Source organism: Sarcophilus harrisii, chromosome 2, assembly GCF_902635505.1.
Source record: "Sarcophilus harrisii chromosome 2, mSarHar1.11, whole genome shotgun sequence".
NCBI classification, from domain to species: Eukaryota; Metazoa; Chordata; class Mammalia; order Dasyuromorphia; family Dasyuridae; genus Sarcophilus; species Sarcophilus harrisii.
The window spans coordinates 491,253,611-491,280,038 of record NC_045427.1 but is presented as its reverse complement, the minus strand read 5'-3'; the positions used below and the strand labels follow the sequence as shown (position 1 = coordinate 491,280,038).

At 33.9% G+C, this 26,428-nt stretch overlaps 2 protein-coding genes across 4 annotated transcripts; both read left to right on the top strand.

Moving 5' to 3' along the window:
- The first annotated feature begins 941 nt into the window (after positions 1-941).
- Positions 942-6,913, top strand: LOC105749163 (major urinary protein 4). 3 transcript variants are annotated; one of them, XM_012540641.3, is made up of 7 exons: positions 942-1,070; positions 3,267-3,385; positions 3,694-3,764; positions 4,770-4,880; positions 5,720-5,827; positions 6,016-6,063; positions 6,636-6,913. In XM_012540641.3, exons 1-6 carry the CDS (start codon positions 972-974, stop codon positions 6,039-6,041), a joined length of 534 nt encoding a protein of 177 aa, XP_012396095.1. In that variant the 5' UTR covers positions 942-971; the 3' UTR covers positions 6,042-6,063; positions 6,636-6,913. The 3 variants fall into 3 exon arrangements, with proteins under 3 accessions (XP_012396095.1, XP_023351138.1, XP_031810836.1); XM_023495370.2 differs by having other exon boundaries at positions 943-1,070; positions 6,016-6,059; XM_031954976.1 differs by lacking the exon at positions 6,636-6,913 and having other exon boundaries at positions 943-1,070; positions 6,016-6,595.
- Positions 6,914-14,948: 8,035 nt separating this feature from the next.
- LOC111718789 (minor allergen Can f 2-like) lies at positions 14,949-25,419 on the top strand. Its single transcript, XM_023495369.2, has 7 exons — positions 14,949-15,095; positions 16,285-16,421; positions 18,636-18,703; positions 19,286-19,393; positions 23,576-23,677; positions 23,861-23,905; positions 25,223-25,419. Exons 1-6 carry the CDS (start codon positions 15,024-15,026, stop codon positions 23,881-23,883), a joined length of 510 nt encoding a protein of 169 aa, XP_023351137.1. The 5' UTR covers positions 14,949-15,023; the 3' UTR covers positions 23,884-23,905; positions 25,223-25,419.
- Positions 25,420-26,428: the final 1,009 nt, after the last annotated feature.

Here is a 26,428-nt window from a genome sequence, read left to right as displayed (position 1 = left end):
TCCATTTTTGTTGGGTTTCTAATAAAGAAAAAACTTTAAATTATAAAAGTTAGACTGAAATAGACCCAGGAATAATAACAACACATAATAACATTATATGCTTGGAGGAACATTTGGAATAAAAGGTTGAAGTTACTCAAGGTCCAAGCTTAGCTTACTTCAGAAAGACCCATTGGTAGACTATCTACAAGTGATGAATTTTTCTAGTCATACTAAATCTCACAGATATAGTTAGTTAGAGAGTGGTTGATAGAATAAGAATATAGGAAATAACAGGTTATTATAGTGAAGTAGTAATATAAATTGAGCCTTGTATGGGACCGCAGTAAAATACAAAAAACAAAACAAAATTTTAAAAAATAACTAAGACATAGTCTTTTTCCTCTGGTGTTTTCTCTCTAATGGACAGGGTTATTACATAAATGTACACATTCACAGTTGTTCACTTCTTATGATATTTGTGATATCTCACAAAGCAATGAAAAACATTGCAACTGCAGTCCTGAAATCTGAGAGAATATGCAGGAAAGAAGTGAGTGACAAGATCTGATGGGATTTTAAAAAGATTTCTCCCTCTTTCTTTCTTTAAATTCAGAATTGCCTCAGGGATGGACCAGGTTTAATTTAATCTCCTCAACTGTTATGTGTGATCACAGCATAAATAATTATTTGGAAGCCAGCCTATTACAACATGTTCCATTTGTCTTGGAAATTGAGTTTTGGAGAAAGAGAACAGTAGGTTCCTCGAGAGATGGACCATTGCTCTCCTTGAAATTATTGAAGAATAGTTTATTATTGGCAAATTTTCAATGAAGGAAAAGCCATTATGGGGAATGGGAGGTCTTGCTGGGTCAATTTAGTTGGGGAATCCAAATCTCAGATGGGATATAAAAGCAGAGTTGAGAGACAGATAGGAACATTCATAGGAACCCTATCTTGTTTTTTCTTGGCTGCTGGAAATAAAGAGGGCTATGAGTATGACACGTCTGCTACTGACTATGGGCTTGGCCCTAGTCTGTACCATCCAGGTCGAGACCACTGGTCCAGTAAAAGACATCAATCTCAAGAAGGTATAAGAGGGTACAAATCGTGGTATAGATTGATGTTGGATTGAAGAGGGGATTTAGAGACATGAAACAAATCAAGGCAGTAATAGAGTTATATTGAAAGGGTTTTGGCTAGCATTTTAAAAACTATGAAACATTTAAAGTCTGACTTGCATGTGAGTGCATAGTGTCTGCGTCTATTTGTGTAATTGTGTTATAACTTTCAGAGGTTGAAATGTATTCTTTTTCAATGGAAAGAATGATTTCATAATTTTCTTGTTTTTATTTTCAGTTAATCCATCTTAATCTGAGATTAGATTTCTGAATCCAATCTTAATCTCCAAAATACTGAATGTTTAGTGTCTTTGATTTTGTTTAGTCATTTGAACCAGCCCTTTGTATATATCTATGTATAAGTGTGTACATGACCGTAGCATATTTACAAACTGGGAATAATTTCTAATATGAGCAAAACAGTTTTCTAACTTGGAGATTGACTGTAAGGTATGACATAATCAACATAAAGAAATCCATTTTATGGGAGAGAGGAAGAGAAGGGGACGTGAAAGTGGTAATGGATAAGAGAACTCTACTACTAAGAGCTATTTGTGTATTATTTGTGTATAATTATTAAACCTCAGGTAATTATCTTAGTTTTACTTTTGTCTGTTCAAAGAATTGAGAATAAATATGCAAAACATAGGCATCATAGTAGACAAATAAGGATACTACTATTAAAGATAGTGTTAGAGAGTAGTAGATAAAGGATGAGAGTCCAGGAGACCTGGGTCCAAATTCTGACTAAGGTACTTAATAGCATTATGAATTTAGGGAGTTCACTTAATCTCTGGGATTCTTTTTCTCATGTGCACTTGATTGGTATTTGAAAATAACAGCTTAATAAAGATTTTGACTTACAGATGACCTGGCAAGCAGTTTTTTCTCTGTTAGATTAGTGTCAGGTCTAGAAGGAATATCAAAGATTATGTGGAGCAGTCCTCATTTTATAGCTAAAAAACATGAAGTCCAAGTTGAGAAATTGACTTGTAATAGATTTAAGACTTGGTTTTATGTCTCGTGGTGCTCAGATGAGTGTTTTTCCCACTTCACAACACTAGCTAGCAGTTTTTAAAAGACAAAGAAATTGAAAACAATGTAGAATAGGTAGGAATTATTTTGCTCCTAGAACCATGGAATTATACATTCATAGATAATGATGATGATGACATTGATGACCTTGGAAGTGACCTGATGCCATATCCTTGTTTACAGCTGCTGCAGTGAATACATTGAACTTGGAGTCAAAATCACCCAAGTTCACCAGGCTCAGACACATACCAACTGTTAGATCCTGGGCAAGGCACTTAGAGTCTCAGTTTTCTCATCTGTAAAACGTGGATAAGAATGGAATTATATGTAATGTTATTGTGAATCAATTGGGGTAAAATATGTAAGATAATGGGGGCAATTTTAAACAATATAGAAGTGTCACTTATCTTCATCATTATCATTATTGTTGTTATTGTGATTGTTGTTATTATGGAAGTTACCTGCGTGATAGAAAGCTGGTATTCTAGATTGAAATGTGGCCTCTGAAAAATATTCACTTTTCACCTTAATGAAGTCACTGTATTCAAGACAGGCAGGGTAGCCCCAGTGTACCCTTGTCTACTTTGAAAGAGAGTTGCTTACATGAAGTACCTTCCACCAATAAAATTTTTCCTTCTTGACCCAGTGAGAGATCCTAGTAGCTCAAAAAGGCCTAAGTTATCTGTCCTTCATTAACATTTTTTGACTATCTCTACTGAGGTATAGAAGGGGAGAAATCCCTCTCCGTCACACAAAGCAGTTCCCCAGTCTCTCCACTCATAGGGCATAGCCACCCATAGGCAGACAGGGCTTCAGAGTGGGCAGAATCACTTAATGGGAAAATGAGATTCCAGCTGCCCCTGCTGATCCACAATGTCAGGGGGCCTCAGAAACCATCCTAAGAAATCTAGCCCTGTAGAACCATAGACACAGTTGCCTCCACAGATCACAAAAGGCAAAGTTCTTTATTACTGTGCTAGAGCTTTATTTCTTTTCTTCAGACTCCTGCCATATTAGGACAAGGCCACGAAAGGTGTTCTCCCTCCCCTCCAACTCTGTAACTTTTTCTCTTCTTTCTTCTTTGCTCATCATTTCCTGCATTTCCTTTTACTAATTTTTATTTCTTCACAGTTTGTTGGAAGGTGGTATCCTTTATTATTGGCCTCCAATGACTTGGAAAGCAACTCTGCAGCTTTTATCCACAGTATCGATGTGAAAGTAAACAGCCTGATATTTTACTTCACCCTCAGGTAAGTCTGGTAAAAGACTGAAGAACGGTTTCTGGGTCATAGTTCTGGGCTTCCCTACACAAAAACTAGGTCAGGGCTCAGGAGGGAAAATCCCTTACAAGATTCCCAGAATTGTAATGGGATTAGAATATAAAGAGAATAAACTATACTGGGAGCTGGCCTTGACTGATGACAAGGGTAATTGTGAGGAAGGGGAGAAGAATCACCAGAATAAATGATAGCTTTCTGTTCAAGGCACACTTACCAGCAGGGAGCCTTAATGCAATCCAGCTGTGTCTAAGTCAAGGTGTTTTTTTCCCCTTTTCTAGGACAAATGGTGAATGTAAGCAAGTGGCAGTATTTGCTAACAAACTGGAAAACAATAAATACAAACTCCGATGTATGTATTAATAATTCTTATTGTCATTTCAGATTTATAAATTTTTTCATTTATTAAACTCTAATCTTATCTTAGGATCAAGTGAACAGACTGATTATTTTGTGACTGAAAATATGAGATATCATCAAAGGAAATTAAAAAGAGTACTTAGATACCATTTTATAGTTTACAAAATGTTTTACAAAAAATTATTTATTTAATCTTCAAAACTGAGGTACGTAGTATATATATATATATATATATATATATATATATATATATATATAATATAGTTTCCTTTTTCAGATAAGAAGTAAGAAGACAGGTTTAGTGAAGGAAGATGACTTGCTTAAGATCACATAGTTTTGTAAATTGAAGAAAAAGTTAGAACATCAATCCTAACCTCATCTTCAAGTCCAGTATTCTTCCAGCTGTATTCATTGAATGGGCACAATTTATAAATCTAATCTTGAAAAATTAGATAAACAGGAGACAGAATAACCTTTTTTTTAATAGTTCAAGGAGACACAAACACAAATTGTGCACCAGTATAGGAGTGACAGGGAAACTACCTTTTCAGGAAGACCTTTCTATTTTTGTTCAGTTTTGATTGTTAGAATATGCTTTTTATAATATATGGCTAAATAGATCACCCAGTATTCTTAGTTCTAGCCTTTGGACGCATGCAGAAAAATCTACTCCCTCTTCTTGGAAAATCCTTGGAAAAAATTCTCTGAATTATAATCCTGAGCTTCATTAACCAATTCTTGATTGGTATACACTTGACTCTTCTCACTAATTTACCACTCTAATTGTCAGTGTCATTTTAAAAATGCTTTACTAATAAGGTATCATAATAATTCTGAATGCAAGATCCTTATTAGGATGTAGGACAGTGGTATTATCTCCATATAGATGAGAGGAATCCAGCCAGACCCTAGTGAAGGAATAGTCACTGAATGTAGAATTTCTGCTTGTTCTTACTTCCTGCACTAGTGAGGGGATTATGATCTCACTCTATTACAGATCCAGGCAACAATATACTCTATGTGGAAGATGCTGACCCAAATGATTATCTCCTGATTTACACAACTAATAAGATTCATGGAAAGGAAACCAAAGGAGTGGAACTCTACAGTAAGTTACCTCTAGTCTCTCTTCCTGGAATTCTGTCTCAGCAGCAAATTCAGGCTTCCTTTCTCTTTAATCTCACCATTCTCATCCTCGCTTCTTTATCAGCCTTCTCAGTGATGATTTTTATCTCTCACTTTACTGAGAATAACAAGACCATTCTGTGAGAAATTCTGTATTTTCAATGTCGTTCTGAGATGTAAGACAAATCCTTCTGTAGTCAATCTTTTTTTTGCTTTTTTTTTTTAACCATTCCCTCTTCTATCCTATCTAACCATTAATAAAATATGTTCCTGTTAATAGAAGAAAAAGAAAGAGGAAACGGTCAAATTGTACCTAGAAACTTAAGCAAAAAGCAAAGGAAAACCTGATATTTCTGCTTGTTATTCTTTGTTAAAGGGAAAATAAATGTCCACTATTGGGTCTACTGGTGCTTAAATGAAATGAGAAACAAATAATATTCTCTCTGGAAACATGGAGGTCTTACCATGCATCCTGATTCTGCATACTAAATTCTTCTGAATCTTAACATTGATCTTACCTTTATTCCTTGCAGACCTTTAGCATTCTCATCTTTTTTTCTGACATCATGTATTATACTCTAAGGACTTCTGGGTTTTTCTATCCTTTCTGCTATGAACTTCCTTTTTATGTTATGTTTTTCTAACTAGAGTCTAAAGAGTTCCTTGAAAGCAGACTCCAATTTTCCCCCCTCTTTATATCCAAAACACTCAGAGGATTGGCTGGAAAACATGAATTTTTAAATTTATGTTTCTTTATTATTTTATTAATTTATTAATTTATTAATTCATCATTTATAACAACATGATATTCTCCAAATGTAGGCCGACAGAAAGGAGAAATTGTGAATCAAGAAATTAAAAAAAAATTTGAAGAAATGTATAAGTCATATGGAATTAAAAAAGAAAATGTCCTTGACTTGACCAAAACTGGTAAGTCTTTGTAATTTTTGTTTTCCTTTATTTCTAGTTTCCCTGTAACAGGGAAGAAAGTTCATTATAAAATAAACTTCTACAGGTCAAAATCTTATCTTATTTTTTTCATATTATTTGGTGACATACTGAATATCTCTGTGGAGTTTGTCTCAGAGAATCATTCGTGTTTTGTTTTTTCTCCACAGATCCATGTGAGCGCTCCTTAGAATAGGAAAGTTGGCAGAAACATGTAGGTTTGTGACATCTGATTTTAGGGCTATGCTTATCTTTCAAAATTCTCCACAAACTAGAATTGAAAGTGGCAGTGCTTTTAGCAGCTTTAATTCAGTTCTAGTTATTCTGAGAATCCTTTTCTTTTTCACTTTTTTTTTTCTTCTCTTCCATTCATCTGGTTCATTCTGCGCTTGATACTCTTCCCCTTCTCCCTCCCGTCAATCTTCTATCAGATGCTAAGAGGCAGCTGCTGTGGGGAAGGAATACCAGCAACTGGGTGTGGGCATTACGTTTATTTGATTTTCCATCTCAAAACTTGAATAAAATGTAATTTAAAGTGTGAAGAGTTTTATTTTTCTGTGTTTAGACATTATCTTTAAATTTCTCTCCCCTATAATTTATATTGTTATTGTTATTATCATTATTATTATCCAGGAGAGCTAGGTTAGTCATCTATCCCAAATTCTTCCTCACTGAAAGGATTCTTATCCATATTGGATGGGAGATTGAACAAGATGAAAGTCACTTTCTAAAGTTCCTTCTAATTTTAAAGCTCAGATTTTACATTATTCTTTGTTCTTTTCCTTTTTAGGTTAAACATCTGAAGACTTTTCAATATTCTTCATAAAGCATCATTTTAGGCTCCTCACAAATAAATAATCATTTTCTTCTTAAAGAGCTCCTTTTAATCAACATTCCCTTTAAGAGGATTACCAGAACTAAAAATGTTACCCAAATGTAGTATAAGCAGAGAAGAACCAAATGAAATGACTAACACCAATGATCTATGTAACTTAACTCCATTAGTATACCCAAAATAATTGTGTATGTATGTATTTATGTATTTATGGATATATATACACGTGTATATATATATATATATATATATATATATATACAATATATATATACTTACACACACACACACCACAAAAACACACACATATGCATACAAATTACATTACACTATTGGCTTATATAATTTGTGATCAACCAAGATCTAGAATGGAATTTGAAATTATATATATTGTATCCCCTTCCCCATATATGTTTCCATTATGTTTGATCTCCCTTGAACTTATGTAATTCCTTAAATCATAATGTAAATAATAAAAAATACATACTGCAAGATTTCAAATTTGTATCTGTACAAATTCTTTCTTGACAGCTTTTATTTTTAAATCGCTGGCATATAAGCACATAATTCAGTTTTTATTGTTTTGTTGTTGTGTACATTCTTTTACTGGTTCTGCTTATTCCACACTGCAAGAGTTCAGCTGTCTTCCAAAGCTTCTTTGCAGTCACCATATTCATCATTTCTTATATATTATTACATCACTTTCATATACTACAGTTTGTTTAGCCATTCCCAAATCAATAGCCATCTATTTTGTTTCTAATTTTCTGCTCCTATGAAAAGTATTACTATAAATATTTTGAAACATGAGATTTTTCTTTTAATCATGACCTCTTTTTGGTATATGCCTCATAATGAGATCTCTAGGAATCAGAGTATGAATATCTTAGTCATCTTCTTAGTTTAATTTCAAACGATTTTGCAGAATGACATCAATTCATAACTTCATCAACAACAAATTAGTGTTCCACAACCTTCATAATATTGACTAATTCCCACATTCAATTATGAAGTGAAACAAAAGCTGTCTGGATTTGTACTTTATTGTTAGTGATTTACAACAAAAGTTCTTAAAATGCGTATTGTGACTCCACATAAGAACACATAACTGTGGAGGTCACTAAATTATGATTTATTATCAATAAATATTATTTATATGCCTTTGTATATTTGTGGATACTCTTATCTTCAACTTTTATATGAATTCTCCCATTCACACCACCACAGTTTCAAAAAGTATTCCTGGCTCAAATTTATTGGAAAATCTTACAACTTTCCAAATGCAATTTTTCACTTTCATTTTTAGTCTGAATTTACAATCAGCTGAAGCCAAAAAAAAATTTCTGTTGTTTAAATGGATGATATTGACGATATGAAATTGAAAAGATTTTTTTTCATGAATAAAATTAAGATAAGTAGGATAGGAAAGAAAGTGATCCAATGGGGGAGAGGAGGAATCAGATATCTCTGAGACCAGTCTTGTATCCAAGATACATACGGAACTAACAGAAATTTGTAAAACCTGATAAATAAGTGGTTAAAGGATATGGCCAAACAGTTCTCAAAGGAAGAATTATGAATCATTAAAAACCACATGAAAGAATTCTTTTCACGATTAATTTAACCAGGAACCAACAACAATCACAACAGAATTCAAAGTGTGACTGAGGCTTATTCCTTATACTGGACTGTTTCAAGATATAACCTTCCATTTAGATAGCATTCTCTCCAAAGGGTTCTCTCCTTTCCACATAGAAAACTGAAGATCCAATCAGGGATTTAATGTTGAAGGCTATATAGGTGGTGGTTATAGAAAAGCAATTCACATAGCTTTAGCCAAGGGGAAACGATGAAGATGTATATAGGTTTCTTTTTTTTTTTTTAACATGTTAGAGTTTGCTTATTAAAATGAACCACAAACATAAGATACACTCAAAACTACCTAACTTGTCCAGACCCCAGGTAGAGATATCCCATATATTTGGCCAAGGATGTAGATATCAACTAGTTTTCATTATATGTATTCCAGCAAGAAAGTCTCCTTTCTCCAGCAAGGATTAAATATACACAGTTCAAAGTATATGTGATTACCCATGGATTTTATGTGAAGCAAGAAAAAGGGATAAATAAACAACTTTGTAGAGATAAAAGAATCATATAATAATGCAAGTTAATAAATAAAAGAAATGTAATCACAGCCAAGATAGCAAAGGTATAAGATAAATATGATGTCCATGACTTCAAAAATATAAAATTAAAGGGAGAAACAGAAGGTTGCACTGGTAGAAGGAGGAAATAAAAGGAAGAACAGGGAAAATTATCTCACTTAAAGAAACATGAAAGAGTTATTACACTGAAAGGGAATGTAGAGCAGCAGGGAGTGGAGGAATGATTGAAGCCTACTTTCAGCAGAATTGGTTCAAAGAAGGAATAACAAATAAACTTGTATAGGTATAAAAATCCATATTGCCCTATAGAAGAATAGGAAAGAAATGAGAAAAGAGATGGAGGATTGCTCATGGGAGGGAAGATGGATTGGGGGAAGCAGTAGTCTGAAGTAAAACACTTTTGAGGATGGGTAAAAAGGTAGAGATAATATGATAAACAGGGGATAGGATAGAAGGAAATGCATAGGAATCATAACTGAAAAAAATTGCACCTTATCTGATAAAGGCCTCATTTCTCAAATATGCAGAGAACTGAATCAAATGTATCAAAATACAAGTCATTGCTCAATTGATAAATGGTCAAAAATGTACAAGTAGTTCTCAGATAAAGTAATCAAAGTTATCTATAGTCACATAAAAATGTTCTAATACAATATTGATCAGAAAAAAATACAAAATAAAACAATTCTCAGATACTATCCTATACCTATCAAATTAGGTAATATGACAGAAAAGGAAAAAGGTAAATATTGGAGGGAATGTAGGAAAATTGAGACATTAATGCATTGTTTTGCAGTGTAATTTGGAAATATGCCCAAAGAACTATAAACCATGACCCAATAGTATCACTATTAGGCATGTATCCTAAAGAGATTTTTAAAAAGAAAGAAAGAAAGAAGGACCTATTTGTACAAAAATGTTTATTACAGCTCTTTATGGTGGCAAAGAAATTGAAGAGACGTCCATCACTTGGGGAATGACTGAACAAGTTGCAATATATGATTCAGAAACAGGGCCTCAATTAGAGGGGAAAGAAAGGGTTTTCAATTGCCCAAAACACACACACACACACACACACACACACACACACACACACACAAACAGTTATATTAATTCTGCATTTTAACCAGTACAGTTAAGTGTACTAAAAAGAGGCTTTTGCAAAAATGTCAAATGCAGATTATGTCCTGAATCATTCCTATGATAGCACAGGAACTAACAGACTCAGAGACACTCCTCTGCTTTTAGATCTATTTGATTAAGCAACTCTGGTTTATTTTTTATTTGTTTCATTTACTTATTTATTTTTGCCAATATCTGCCTGTCAGTTTAGGATCATCTTGTTTGTCTGTGATGTGGGTATATTTTGTCAAGTGATCTATCAACATAAGGCTCCAAGCACATAAGGCACACAAATTTCTTTTCTCCTCTATGAGTTAAGAAATTTATCTGAGCGAACAATTTCCTTTTCATCGCAGCCTGTCCAGCTGCAGATGAATGGCTTTTCTCCAATATGAGTACGAAGAGGGGCTTTAAGGTGAGAACATTTGAAAAACATCTTCTGGCATTCTGGAAAGTCTCTTCTTCAGGAAAAGTCTACTGAAGGGACACAATTTGGACTGGAGACTGGAGCAGGGGCAAGAGGGAGTAACTAGGTAACCTCCAGTGTCATGATATTTGGTTGGCAAGATTACAGCTATGATAGAGTGGCTGAGGGGGAGACTAATATAACAGCTCCTTGAGGTACCAATGATCCCATGAAGACAGACTGAGAGATATGAGCAGTCCGGTGTGAAATGGACTTGACGGGGCTGGCTTTGTCTGGGAAGGGGTTTTCAAGAAAGCTGAAACCATTTCACCTCTTAGCTCAGTCACAGGGATCATTTGGCAGAGGATGGGGGGAGGTGGATGGGAAAAAGGAACAGAAATACAAGAGGCAGTTTTCCTCAGGGCATCATTGTCGCAATTCTTTGGTCTGTGTTGCAACGGACCACATCCCCTATTGCCTTTTATCAGGAAGAGAAGGACCAGAAGTTTGCAAATGGGACAGACAGAGAGCTAAGTTTACATGGTGTAAACCACTTTTGAAGTGCAAGGCCTGAAATATTCCAGAAATTCCTGAGTTTCCTTCAGGCTCATAGAATCTCTGTTGCCAGTAATGACTTCCATTTCTTCTCAGGTTGTGGCAATATGGGAGGAAGCAGGACTGTCTCCAATGTGTCAGATCATACTGGTTACCTTGACTTTGTAGGACTGGAGAGAAGTGGCTCTCCTCTCTTCAATGAAGGATGAAAGTCTGTCTGGAGCTCTTGAATTCAAAATGGCTAGATACTGACTATAGACAAAGAGCTTATGTAATTATTGCATCCTCCCTCAATGATACAATTCTCCTGCATCTCTTTCTCTATTATTTTAGGGAACTTACTAATGTAACCTATCAATAGCAATTACCACCATAAGAACCTTTGAAACCCATATAGGTAATCAAGTTCTTAGTTAAGGAAACCACTAGACCATTAGACCAGAGCTAGACATCCAACTCTTTTAAATGCTATGTATTTAAGCTAGCCACTATCATCCAATATTCTGGAAGAGATAAATGTGAAGCAAATCCTCAACTCTTCTGTTACTTCATATTATTGTCAAGGACATCAACAGTTCCTGGTCACCAAAACTCACAATCTAGGTATCATCCTTCACTCTTTCACAGTCTCTGTACTATGCACATATCCCAAAATTAAACTGTTGCTAAGGCCTGTTGGTATTTTCTTTGTAATATTTCTTACCTGCCCCATTCTCTTCTGTGATACTCTTATATCTTGGCCACTTCACACTTGGATTATTGCAATAGCCTGCTGGCTGGTTTGCTTGCCATAAGTTTCCCTTCACTTCAAACCTTTATCTTCTGCTCTGTTAAATTAAAATGCATCCCCCCTACACAATTAACTCTAGTAGCTCCCTATCATTCCCAGGATGATATATAAAATCAGTGTTTGATGTTTGAAGTCCTTTATATTCAGATCCCCATCCCACAACTTTCTTGTTCTTTTATATTTTACTCACTATTGTGTACTTTCTAATCTAGTAAGACTAACTTTCTTGCTGCTCCTCACATGAGACATTCCATCTCCAGACATTCATTGGCTCATCTACATTCCTGAAATGTTCTTCATCTTTATCTGTGCCTCCTGATTTCCTTCAAGTTCCAAATAAAATTCTACCTTATATAAGAATTTTTTTTCTGATTCCCCTTAATGCTTTTTTCTTTTGATTATTTCCAATTTATCCTCTGTGAATCTTCTTTATATATAGCTGTTCACATTACTTCATTGTAAGGTTCTTGAGTGCAAGTACTTATTTTTGTTCTTTCTTTATATTGCAGAATATCTGGCACATAATAAGTACTTAATAAAAAATTATTATTGACTGGTAAATAACTTGGAGGAATAGTTCAAAATATGAGTATCAGTTTAAAAATTAGAGGTTGGAGAGAGCTGTTAGAATGAGCTATATAGAGAATAAATCATTTCCTTAGTTTTTCTCAATTTTCAAAGGAATGATCATCTAATAGCTAAAGCTCATTTCTTTGTTCCGTAAAGAAGGAAACCAGGTAGCTAAAGACAGCATTCACATTGAATTCTTAGTAAAAATAAAAACAATTCCTGCCATAAGATGCTTATGGAGACCCAATGATCCCTTGAGATGCCTCCTTTGATTTCACAGTATTTTCCTCAGATTCAGCTGATTAATCCCTCACTGGAGCTGCTATCACAAATTGCCAAAACAACATTCTTAATCGTCTTCTTATTTTATACGATAGGAAAAAAAAATAATATCTCTTGCAGATATACCAATTCCTTTTTCATGGTAAAAACTTCCAGTGTCCAAACCAAACTTTAAACTTCCTTTTGACCAAATATCATTGGCATGTGATATCCGGGATAATCTGGGATCTCTGCCCTTTGGCAGAGATCATTGTCATGTGTTATTTTGGTTGTTAATAGTTATAATAAAAGAGATTCAAGTCAAAATAAATATTGCTTTATCTTATAATCAATAAATTGCCAAAGATGACAAAGATGGGGCTTAATGTTGGATGGACATATATCTTGTTGCTGATTTTATGAACCATTTTGAAAGGCAATTTGGAGTTCTATGCAGAGATTGACTAATATAGCCATAAAGTCTTGACCTAGGGATATCAGTGTTAGATATATGCCACAGGAAGGTTAATGACAAAAGTAAATGGAAAATATCTATAATATGTTTTTTTGGTAATATCAAAGAACTGGAAATAAAGTAGCTGCCTCTAGATTTAGAAATAGCTAAACAAGGTATGGCTCATCAATGTAAATGAGAAACTAGGAAATAATGAATGTGATTAATATAGAGAAATATGGATAGACTATGGATAGACACAGAAATTGATTAAAAATAAAGTGTTCATGGAGGAAATGCCAAAATGCTCAAGAGAGGAAATGTTTTTGTCTAACTATTATTAAACAACTCCATAACAGCATAAGAAAATATGTCAAACCTGAATTCTAATTTTAAAAAATGTCACAATGAGTCATTTCTAGCCCAGGGCAGCTTAAGAAGACAGAGAGGACATTGGCATGGAGGTTAGCCAGAAGAATAGCATAGTGTCAGTAACAGCATGGCAGAACCTGGAGTGGAAAGGGAATTAAGTTGTTAACACCAAGGAAGGAAACATTGGGGATAGGGGATAGAGAACTCAGAGCACCTCTAAACTAGTTCTGTAAGCAAGAACATGCACCCTCTAGCTATTTTGTCCCTAATTACCCAGCTTCAGGTCCCAGTTTTAGTGCAGAGAGGAGTGAACAGGTCTTAAATAAGCATGGGGCTCTAGCCAAGTAATGAACACAAAGCAAGTTGCAGAAACTTATTTGTATGACTCTAAACCCAGAAGCAGAGTGGAAGCTCAATTATAACTTTAACACAGCTTATGAGACCGAAGTAAAATAATTAGATCAAGAGATGAAGATTGAATATAAAGGGAATATGAGGGGAGCTAGAAGTTCAGTCACTCTGAGATTGCAAAATATCCAGTAGAATAATAATGACTAAGTTTAGTGGAATCTATTGAAACCCAACTACACATGAGCCAATAGAACTTTCTTATATATAAATTGTAAACTTCAGTCAAATGAATATTCATTGAGATCAGGGATTGTTTTATTGATAACTTTTTATTGCCACTATCTACTCCAATGTATCAAAGATAAGAGAATGTTAAATGTCTGTTAAATGAAATGAGGTTTTATTTTAGAGCAAAGTGAAATTAGTTTAACAGATCAAGTCTTCTGTTATACACTAGCATGGCCATTTTGGGTAAGTCTTTGAATCTCTCTACCCTCCAATAAATCTTTAAAATGATAAATTCTCAAGGAGTTAATGAGCTATACTGGTAGAATGAGTTTCATTTCTGGGAATACTCTATATGCTTAAACATAAAGATCAAAAATGTCCTTAAAATGCTTTCTTATATATTAAATTGTAAGCACCACAAAGGAGATAAATTACATACATTTCAATTTGGCCAGTGCCTGCAATTGTGATCTGCAGATAATAGATAGTTGATAACTATTTTTTGAACTTGTTTGATAGAAAGCTCCCAGATAATGATGACAACCAACTATCTATAATCTATCTATCTATCTATCTATCTGGTCTGGGTATTTTTCCCAAATTACCTGAACAAGACTGCATGTAGGAAAATTTCAACACTTTTTTAAAATGGTAAACTCAGTTTAATACTTTCTGAGACGTTAATTCCTTGACTGCAAAAAGGACAAAAAACACGGGAACTGTATGTTCTAGTCCCATGATAGACATAGAGTTGATCTAAGAAGTTGGCCCAACTTAACAATGGCTGTTGATATTGGAAATCTGCACTTCAGAATTGTCAAATTTTTGTTGTCATAAAACATTTCACTAAGCTGCCTTTAGGATCTTTGGCTAGCAATTACTCATTAATAATGACTCTGAATAAAGTATACTTTGAGGGATTAGCATCCTCTTAGTGCCACATCATCAGGAACCCTGATTCAGAATCAAGTATAAAGGCAGCTGACTAGAGAACCTAGCGTATTAATCAGAACTCTTTTTATACATTTAACTGCTGCTGAAGCATCAGAGAAAAACCCTTGAGAAGATGAAGATTCTACTGCTGACCTTTATCTGTGGTCTCCAAGCCCTTAATAATGACGTGAAAGAACTACCACAGGTAAGTGAGCAAGAATGGCAACAGGTATATAGAGTGGTCTGGCAAAGATTTGAGGATAATGGGTAAGGACAAAGAACTTCTTTGGGCAGAACGGAGCAAAAATAGGGCATTTGGCTAAAAGGAAAAGATGTACAGTGGTGTCTTCTCACTTTAAGTTGACTTTCTCAAAGGTTGCGTCATCTCCCAATGATTAAAGTCAGCAGAAAAAATGAAATTGCATAAGAATGTGTGCCTATGCCCTATTTATTTTAAATAACTAGAATTTTAAAAATAGCCCCAAAATTCTCATTTATTCAGTGTAAACCCATAGAATAATTTCTACATGTGACAAAGGAAGAGTTGCACTGGATGATTTATAAGAGTTTTCTCATTTTAAGATGCTGAAAGCCAGAGATACTATTCCTTCAACAACAACAAAAACCTGCAATTGAAATTTATCCTCTCTGCTTCTAATTGCAATAGATGATAAACTACAATGAGATGATAAATCCCAGCAAGTCCTCTTTTCTGTGACATCCATTTAAACCAATTTTGCCAATAGGTTTTAGATGGTAGCTTGAGGATCTTGGTTCTGTACATGTGCTGGAATTCAGTGCCATATGAATTCTGTGATGGGGAGTTATTTCACTTCCAGATAGATTAGAGGGAAAGAAATCCCTCCAGGATCATGAGTGATTAGAGTCAGAGAAAAAACATGTTTTTAAAAAAAAGTATTTTAGGAGATTTAGTATAAGAATTCCTGTGGCAATCTCTTTTTCTAACCCTCAAATAACTGAAGAAATTATCAGTCTATCTAAGATACATAGTAAGAGGAGGGGAAATAGTATATCTCTAGGATAATGCCATAAAACACGCAATGTAAGTACAACTAGTCCCATTGGATAAATGAACAAACTATGATACTGAAATGATCAATAACTTGCCAAAAGCCACTTAGCAAGTGAGTATCAGAATCAAGACTAAAACTTCAGTTTCCTAACTCCTAGTCTCATGAACTTTTGTTATACTGTGAGGACAGTGTGTGAACCAGGTAGGACTAGGGTAAAGATATAGTTCATCATCAAGACCTCAGTTTCCTCACTGGTAAAATGATGGAATTGGAGTATGGTCCTTCCCAGCTCTAAAACACTGTGGACCTAAGTGATCAGGGACATTGTTTTTCAATTCTCTTCTAAACTCTTTTCCACAGCTTACTGGAGAATGGTACACTGTTGCATTGGCCTCAAATGTGTCATCTAAGATCGAGAAAGGAGGTAGCTTGGAGATGTATGTTCACAAAATCTATTATAATGAGGATGGTGCTCTTTGTGGAGACTTCTTCAAAGAGTAAGTGTTAACTGTGTTAGTTGGTAGTGCATAACAGTTCTAGGATCCCTTAACCTGCATAGGCTGAGCCAGCAATCATTTAGTGACAAAGTTCCCAGGACATGGTTGATTTTATGAACATTGAAGGGGAAAGAAATTAATAAGCTACACATATATTTAAAGCTTGTGTGCAGTGGTGAGAGGCAATATTAATTAAAAGTATTTTTATGTAGAGTCTGGATGTTTTTCATCACTACATTGTAACTATTATTTTCTTTTTGTTCCAAATTTCCCTGAATCACCAGTCTCCATTTTGTATAGGAGTGGGATACTTGAGGCCCCTCAGCTAAAAAGAAAGAAGGAAGAATGAAAAAGAGGAAAGAAAATATTTACTTAACTCATATTTTCATTACCCAACTGATGAGCATCAACTTTGCTTACAATTCTTTATAAAAAGTACTATCGATTTGATTTTTCTTAGTAAAGAGTCTTTCTTTTCTCATTGACCTCCTTGAAATATGTAGATTGACCTTGAGATCTCTGGATCAAAGAATATGGACATTTTAGTAATTTTCTTAACATAATTTCAAATGGTTTTCCAAACCAATTGGAACAATTTGCAGCTCCAACAATAATGAATTTGCTCCATCTTTGGCCAGCCATTATAACATTGACTATTGCTATTTTTGTCATCTTTGCATGTAGGTAAACCCTCAGAGATTTTTTTTGAAATTTGCATTTCTCATATTATTAGTGATTTGGAAAATCCTTTCCTTTGATTATTTGGTTTATAATTAATTTTTACACTTTTTCTTTATATTTACACTTGGGCCATCTAGGTTTGTTAGTGGATAGAATACTGAGCCTGAAGTCAGGAAGATCTGAGTTCAAATTTGGCTTCAGACGTTTACTAGCTATGTGATCCATGTCAAGTTATTCCACTTTGCTTAAATGTCCTTATCTATAAAATAAGAACATAATAATATAGTAATTTCTACTTCTCAAGTTTATCAAATGAGGTAATATATGTAAAGTGCTCAGCACAGTATCTCGCAATAATAAACAGTTTATAAATGTTAGTTATTCCTATTATTATATCCTTCAATTATTTATCTTTGGGAAAAGGCTTTGGATCTTATATATTTTTATAAGTTATCTATATGTTTTGAATATCTTAAACTTAGATATATTTGATTCAAAGTTTTTTTTTCTTCCCAATTGCTTCCTTTCCTAACCTAATTATTTTCTTTTATTCAAACAAAATCTTTTTACTTCCATATAATAGAAAATGTTTTTCTAAGTATATTTGTGAAAGGTGCTTAGTAAGGTTTACTTATCATTTTGATTTACAGTATTAGCCTAAAATATATCATTAAATAAAATATAAAATATAATTTCTACCAGATAATTTTTCTGTTTTCTCAGAAATTCTTGCCAAATAAAAAGATGCTTTTCCAATTTATGTTTTCTGATGTACCAAACTTTGATTTTTCCTTATCCTGTCTTTTTTTTCTTGAACCACTTTTTTATCTTAAAAAAGAGTATTAAATAGTTTAGATTATTTCAATCATATTGACTAAATTTTGACAATTACTGTTTACTCTTCTGAGATATTGTGAGTAGAAAATACAATAAAAATCACATTTATATATATATATATATATATATATATATATATTTCAATTTAAAGAAATGATAGATTTTCTATATAATGAGTTCATGAGATAAAACATAACATTAATATCTCTATTTTTCAGATAAGAGCTTGAACTCTCAGAAAGATGAAAAGACTAGCTTGCCCAATGCCACACAGTTAATAAAGGGAATAGCCTATAATTAACCACAGATCCAACTTCAATTGATTTATAGAAAGCCCAGTGATTATCACAAGGTATTTTTAATGCGAAACTACTAAAGAGAGAGTTCTTCTGTCTAATCCAGTATTCTCCTCAATTGAATATCATCATATATACTTACATGAGAAATTCCAGATTTTCAAATAATTAAAATTTAGTTTAAATAACTCAACATTTTAAGATGGTGAACTCAGTTTAATCCTTTCTGAGAAGTTAAGAGTCATCTTAGATTTAGCATTGTTTGTAATATTATTTTAAGAAATGAAAAAGTATACTTTTGCAGATAAAATTAAAATTGGTAAAATAAATGAAACTATTTCTTAGTAAAATTCCCTTTGCAAAAATTATATGTAATTGCCATCTTAATCTTTATTTCCAGGGAAAATGGTGAATGCACTAAATTTTCTGTGAGAACTAGTCAAGAAAATGATCGACTAAAGGTACAATGTACGTAAAAATCATCATCTCATTCAATATTTTTCTGAAATGAAATAATGAACCCAGTGATTAACAAAAAAAATAGCTAATGGTCAGAAACTATACAAAAATGCCTTTTTGCAGATATCCCTACATGACTCCCTTTCAATTCTATTATGCCTGCAACATTAAAAATCTTGATCATATCCACGCTGATACTCTCATTTCCTTTTTACAGAATTCTAGGGGTATAATTAACCATTTTCTCATTGAAATGGAAACTAACTAATGGAAAACAAAACACAAGTGTTTTGTCCTCTCTTGGTCTTAACTTCCCCAACAATAAAGTGAGGTGTTTAGACTAAATAATTTCCAAAGTTCCTTCCATTTCTAACATTTTGTGACATTGGAGGGAAACAGGAGGAATTTGACAAAAGTATGTCTGTTAACAAAACTTTAGTTTGTTTGCAATGACAGAGGTTATGATGGAATTAAGGTTTTCAGAAAATCCTAGGAAAGGCTTTTGCATGAAGTTTAACTAAAAATAATTCTCAAGTCTTTGCCTTTGTCCCTGTAGTTTCAAAATTCTGACTTGACCTTTTGGCTTCACAGATGATGGAGAAAATGACATCACCATTCAACATGTAGACAATGAATGTGCCATGATTCTGTTGCATAATGTAAATAAGAATGAAAATACTATTTGGGCAGAACTCTTTGGTATGTATACTATAATCCTGCTCTAATACTCCCTCTCTTCTCTTTTTCATGATAAGAACAATAAAGGAAAATAAATTGTAGCATTGTAGCACTGGATGTAGCCCAAACTGGGTTTGATAACATGTGTAATGCCTGAGTTTGGGGGTGTGGAGAGAGAAAGCTTCCCAGTGCAGTGGAATATCCATGTTGAGCTTCCTCCAGTAACTTTTGTTTTGTTTTGTTTTATGAAGCTGTTTAATAGTACCTGGAAAATATTCATATATATTCTTGTTGATTAATATTACTTCTTTCAAAGCTTACTGGCCAAAATTTTAGTTAAGATCTCTCATTTTGATTGACACAAATGTAATTCAAGTTAATCTTGGGGTCTTTTAACAAATTTTACTATAGGGTACTAATTTATTCATTAGCTTTTTCAATTATATTCATTTTTTTAAATAGTAGCTTATTTTAAAAATACATGCAAAGATAGTTTTCAACATTCACTCTTGCAAAATCTCGTGTTCAAAATTTTCTTAGGGAATTGATTAATAGCTTTTTTGATTTGCTTGATTTCTTTTTCTAAAGTGAAACTATTTAAGTAGTTTATTTCCTCCTCTGTTAATCTGAGCAATCTATATTTTTTCAAGTATTCATCCATTTCACTTAGATTATCAGATTTATTGCCATACAGTTAGGCAAAATAGCTCCTAATTATTGCTCTAATTTCCTTTTCATTGGTGGAAAGTTCACCTTTTTCATTTTGGATACTAGAAAGTTAATTTTCTTTTTTTTTTTCTTTTTTCTAAGGAAATCAACTAAAGGTTTATCTGTTTTGTCATTTTTTAATAAAACCGACTCTTAGTTTTATTTATTAATTCAATTATTTTCTTACTTTCAAATTTATTAATCTTCTCTTTTTAGAATTTCAAATTTGATATTAATTGGAGATTTTTGATTTGTTCTTTTCTAGCCTTTTTATTTGTATACATAAATCACTGGGTCTTTTCTTTCTCTATTTTATTCAAATAAGCATCTAAAGATATACAATTTCTCCTAACAACTGCTTTGGCTGCATCTCATAAATTTGGATTGCTGTTTCTTCATTATCATTTTTTGAATGAAATTATTGATTGTTTCTATGACTTGTTTCAAACTCTCATTCTTTAGGATAAGAATATCTAGTTTCAAATTAATTTTTGGTCTACTTTTCCCTGATTCTTTACTACATGTAATTATTATTGCATCATGATCTGGAAAATATCTATTTCTATTTCTGCTTTTCTGCCTTTGATTTTGAGAGTTTTGTACCCTAATACATGATCAATTTTTGTAAGGTTCCATGTACCACCGAGAAAAAGAACATTCTATCCCCATTCAATTTTCTCCAAAGGTCTATTATATCTAAGTTTTCTAAAATTCTATTTACCTCTTTAACTTTTTTTTGTTTATTTTGTGGTTTGATTTATCTAGTTCTGATAGAGCAAGGTTGAGACCCCCCATCAGTGTAGTTTTGTTGTCTATTTCTTCTTGCAACTCTCTTAACTTGTCCTCTAGGAATTTGGATGCGGTTGCACTTGGTGCACTTAATTGATATTGCTTCATTATCTATGGTACTATTTAATAGATGTAATTTCATTCTCTCTATCTTTTAATTAGATCTATTTTTGTATTTGCTTGATCTGAGATCAGGATCACTACCGCTGCTTTTTATTAACTTCAGCTGAAGCATAATAGATTTTGCTCCAGCCTTTTACATTAACTCTGTATGTATCACTCTGCTTTAAATGTATTTCTTGTAAGATAATGACTTTTAATACATCTGCAATCTGCTTCTGTTTTATAAGAGAGTTTATCCCATTCACATTCACAGCTAAGACTAACTCTATATTTCCTGCCATCTTATTTTTCCCAAGTTATACTTTTCTCTTTCTTTTCCTCCTTTCCTTCCTCACCAGTGTTTTGCTTCTGACCATCCCCTCCCTCAAACAGCTCTCCTCTTTTATAGTGCCTCACCCTTTCTTATCCCTTTCTCCTTCTACTTCTGTTCTCCCTTCTGTTACCCTCCCCCTTTTCTTTCACCTTTCCCCTCCTACTTCCCTATAGGGTGAGATAAGTTTCTCTGTGAGCTAAATAAGTCTGATAATTTCTCTTTGAGCCAAAATTGATGAAAGGTTCACACAATGTTCAGCCCCCTTCCTTCTTTCCCTCAACTTTAATAGACTTTTTTTTGCCTTTTCATGTGATGTAATTTATTCATTTCCTCTTCTTCCAATACAATCCCCTTTCTACCTCTAGTTTCTTTTATATATTATCACAATAAAATCAAATTATACCTGCACCCTCTAAGTATACCATAATAGAAATACAGTTCTCAAGAGTTAAACATAGCATCTTCCCATATAAGTTTTTAAGCTTTTTAAGTTTAAAAAAAAAACACTTGTTTTTTCTTTCCTTTTTACCTTTTTATGCATCTTTGGATTTCTGTATTTGGAGATCAAATTTTCTGCTCAGCTCTTGTCTTTTCATTGGAAATAAATGAAATTCACCTTTTCATTTAATATCCATCTTATTCCCTGAAAGATAATACTTAATTTTGCTACATAGTTGATTCTTGGCTTCAATCTAAATTCCTTTGCCCTCCAGAATATCATATTTCAGGTGTTTTGATCTTTTAAAGTGGAAGCTGCTAGATCTTGAATAATCGACTCCTTGATATTTGAATTGTTTCTTTCTGGCTGCTTGGGAGTATTTTCTCCTTGATCTGATAATTCTAGAATTTAGCTACAATATTACTTGGAGTTTTCATTTTGGGTCTCTTTCAAGAGGTGATTGGTTTATTCTTTCAATAGTTCTTTCATCTTCTGATTCTAAGACATCTTGGTGTATTCTTTCAATGGTTCTTTATCTTCTGGTTCTAGGACATCAGGGCAGTTTTCCTTGTTGGTTTCTTGAAAAATGAAAAAAGGCTTTTTAAAAAAATCATTACCTTACTCACTGAATGGCAAATATAAATTGACAATGGAATGGTTAGTCATGATTAGCCTAAAATCAGATTTTAAAGTCAGAAGCATGAAGGGCAAATCTACAGAAATAAACTTGGGAAAGATACAATTCTCCTTAGAAGAGATTGAGGGAATTTGGAAGAGAGAGATAAGTAATCAGCAGTTCAAATCTCAAGAATCCAAATGGCTTCAGCAATGCAATCCTGCCCTATGTTTCTCCTCATTGTTGTATCACGTGGTCCTGATATTCCAAATTTGCTCCTCATACCTCCAAATCTCTCTTCAGCTCTGAGATGACTGACTGTTGGTCTCCCATGCTGAGTTGCTCTACATTCTCACCTCCACACCATGGATTCCCTAGTTACCTTCAAGGCTCATCTTAAATTCCATATACCTTAAAAGATGCAGATTAGGGGAAACTACGTGGCGCAGTAGATAGAGCACCAGACTTGAAGTTAGGAGGACCTGAGTTCAAATCTGGCCTCAGACATTTAACACTTCCTAACTCTGTGTGTGTGTGTGTGTGTGTGTGTGTATGTGTATGTGTGTGTGTGTGTGTTTTAAATTTGAGGTCTGCTCTTAGGGCAAAGGGAAGATTGTCCCAACCTTCCTCCACAAGCAACAGCAGCTGCTAGGTCTTAGATAATCCTGATTGTGACTCCTTGGTATTTGAATTGTTTCTTTCTGCCTTCTTGGGAGTATTTTCTCAAGGAAAATTGCCTCAGCAAAAAAAAAAAAAAAGGGGGGGGGGGGCGGAAGGGACAGATAATAGTTTCTCCATCCCAAGTACAAACTTTGTACTTATCTTTCATATTTCTTATGTAATCAATGCTTAGATCTTAAAACCCCACCAGGGAAATCACAATTACATTTATTTATTTTTGAAGATGTTTCTTTCCAGTAGAATATGAACTTTCTGAGAGAAAGGGCTTTGTCTTTACTTCACTAATGACTCACCTATTAATTAACTTACTGATAATCAATAGAAAATCTTCTTTCCTCCATTATTACTGCTCAATCCAATCCTGCTGCATATGATAGTTCCAATTTTTAAATTTATTAGCTCAGTCACTAAGATCAAAGGTATAGGCAACTTCCCTTGTACCCTGAACCCCACACTCACTGAGATGATTCCTTTCAATGAAAGTAATCAGTGAGAGCGACTCAGCATTCATTCTCACTTTCATCCTAATTGCAGGACGGACTCCCTATCTGCCAGATAAAATAAAAAAACAATTTCAGGAAATGTGTGAAAATGCTGCAATTTCAAAGGATCAAATTAGAGATCTGTCCAATGAGGGTAAGCTCTGCTCATCTCTATTTTCCCTGTGTGACCTGGAGGAAAAAAATCCTTAGAACGAAAACATTCCTGGTTAATTCCCCTGTCCTCCAATCTTATTTCCCTTTCCTCTGGGACAGTGACAACAAGCTGTGAAAAGGATTCATGTATGAGAATCACTATTATTTTGCTTTGTTTTCATAGATCGATGTCAGGAACTTAGATAAGAAAATTCATCCTGGCATGCAGGTTTGTAAACTTTGACCATGGGATTATGGTTATAAGAAATATAACTCTGGTATTCTGGTTTTAGCAGGGTGTTTAAATGCACAAAGTGGGATAGCAAAGATCAACTTGGGGAGACCCTATGGAATTTCAAGTGTTATTGAAAGTCCTTAATATAGCTTGATCGCTCTTTGATCATCCTGACATTTTCTGGTAAAGCAAATACTTAAAGAGGGAGGGTGAGGGTGATTCACCCTCTGTACTTTCCCTCTTTCTCTGCTTTTCCAAAATTGATGATATGATATTAATATGTGGATGTGTAATGGTCAGAGGGATGGGATTTCAAGGGAAGGCATGGAAAGGGATCAAATTAAGGAATTGGATGAGATTGTGAAGGGATATTGTTGTTCAGAAATGGGGTAAAGTTTTGGAATAATGATTGGAGTGACAATATAGATTTGTAATCCATTTAATCTAAATGCACCCATCTAGTTCAAGAAGGATTTTTGTGCTTTTCAACCTCTTAAAATGTCTGTCTGTTTCATGGTGTGAGGGTTAGAGGAATAAGGATTTTTTATCTGTCTTCTTTTCATCCTCATAAAATTCCATTCTCAGTGAGCTCCTCACTCACCCCAGAAATATTACTAAATCCCCTGAAGTCTATGCTTCCCTTTTATGGATCAAAATTACCTCTAGGTTGTGAATTTTTCAACTTTATTCTAAGTTCTACCTCCTACTTCTAATTCCTAAGTCACTTTGTTGTTAGGATTCTTACAAGTTACTAAGTCAATGAATTGATAGAGACAATAATTATCTAATTTGTCATGGTTCAGTATGATTGATCTGATCCTACAAGGAGATGTTATGGGCCAGAACTTAAAACAAGGTACTAAGTAAAATTGTTGAGATAATGATCCTCTAATTGACATGTACTTAGTACTTACTATAATTCCACAAGATTCACACCTTTAAGAGAGCATATATAGGGAGGAGCTCTCAGGGCCAAAGAACAGAAGCCCACTAGAAGCTCTGAGCCTCAGCCAGGATTCAGTCAAGGAGATTCACAAGCCAGAGAAGGCAGCTTAAGCTCTTGGAGCCAAGAGTATAGAAGGCCTCTAAAAAAATCTAGCCAAGCCCCAATTGAAGGATTTAAGACTTTGAAGGAGACAATAAAGGTTTTGGACTTTTAATATCTGGCTGCACTTGTGATTATACTGAACTGAAACTAAGGCTGCCTCCAAAAGCCCCCCAAGAAACCTGTTCCCAGAGAACATTATACTTTAGAGAAGAATATCACACTTTGTAATATAATGTAATCATGATTCTTTCACTGTCTTGCAGGAATTTCTCAGATAAAACATCTTGGGGTTTCTGAACACCCCTACTTCCTCCAAAGATTGTTAATATGGATGATGAAAATTTCTACTGGCTTTTTGTTCTCTCCTCCAAATTCCCAAGGGTCTCTCTTCCCCTTCCTGTTTGACTTATCCCAGGTAGAACTCTTGCCTGCAATTGTCTAATAAATAATTAATGCAGTACACTGTGTCTTGTGTCTATTTGGGAATCTGGGGGAAGTGAGCAGAGATTTCAAGAGCAGTAGCAGGAGAGGATATTCTCAGATTTGTGGATATTCAAATTTTAATCTATACATGGTATTGATACTTTTTTTACTTAATGGTTAATGTTCATATAGAACTCATTTATGTACTCCCAATTTGAGCTACATAATTTCTTGCCTTGGGTTTGATCTATTGGCTTATGTGTAGTTAAATTTCAGTAGAACCTTTTCACTTGTTTCCTCAGGCTATCCTGGGTTGAAAAACCAAAAAGATACATGGAGACATTTTATTATTTCTTTTTCCTAAGGAAAATTCAATATAACTTCTTTTCTAGGCTGTTATAAGGACCTTTTTAAAGACAGCAAGGTAAAAAATGTTTCCCCTCACTGCCATTTTTGCCCCTGCCTCTCTATGTTACTCATGCTTTTCTCTATTCATCACATTCATCTTTTTTAAGTGTCCTATTACATTGAAGAGCCATACTTTGTTTAGTCATTACTGAGCCTAGAGGCATCTATTTTCTCTCTTATCTACAATAAATATTTTTCACTATGTTGGGATATTTATTTTTGTCATTAACCTCACTAGAGTATATATCTAACAGTGATATCTCTGAATCAAGAAGATATGAATATATTAATCACTCTTTACACATAATTCCAAATTGGTTTTCAAAATGCTTCACAGCTCCATCAGCAATATACCTGCATCCTTCCACAACCCATCCAATATTAGCTATTCCCATTTTTTTCCATTTTTGGCAATTTACTGAATATGAGGTGAAATTTAATATTTATTTTGATTTTAATATCTTACTGTTAATAACCAAGATATCACCTGGCAATGTTCTTTACAAAAAATACCTGACTCTAAATGTCATGTAGAAATGACATGTGGCTAGAAGGAAATTTTTAGTTTGGATTGGAAAGTTGAGGATTATACCACGAACAGGGAAGCAGTGTTTATCTCATGTTTTTTCTTATGATGA

Excerpts from the sequence above, each read along its gene's own strand:
- LOC105749163 (XM_012540641.3), top strand. The coding sequence starts at position 972 with ATGAGTATGACACGTCTGCTACTGACTATGGGCTTGGCCCTAGTCTGT. Across the intron at positions 3,765-4,769 it reads CAATAAATACAAACTCCGAT|ATCCAGGCAACAATATACTC; the intron begins GTATGTATTAAT and ends ACTCTATTACAG. Across the intron at positions 5,828-6,015 it reads CCTTGACTTGACCAAAACTG|ATCCATGTGAGCGCTCCTTA; the intron begins GTAAGTCTTTGT and ends TTTTCTCCACAG.
- LOC111718789 (XM_023495369.2), top strand. The coding sequence starts at position 15,024 with ATGAAGATTCTACTGCTGACCTTTATCTGTGGTCTCCAAGCCCTTAAT. Across the intron at positions 18,704-19,285 it reads TGATCGACTAAAGGTACAAT|ATGATGGAGAAAATGACATC; the intron begins GTACGTAAAAAT and ends TTGGCTTCACAG. Across the intron at positions 23,678-23,860 it reads TAGAGATCTGTCCAATGAGG|ATCGATGTCAGGAACTTAGA; the intron begins GTAAGCTCTGCT and ends TTGTTTTCATAG.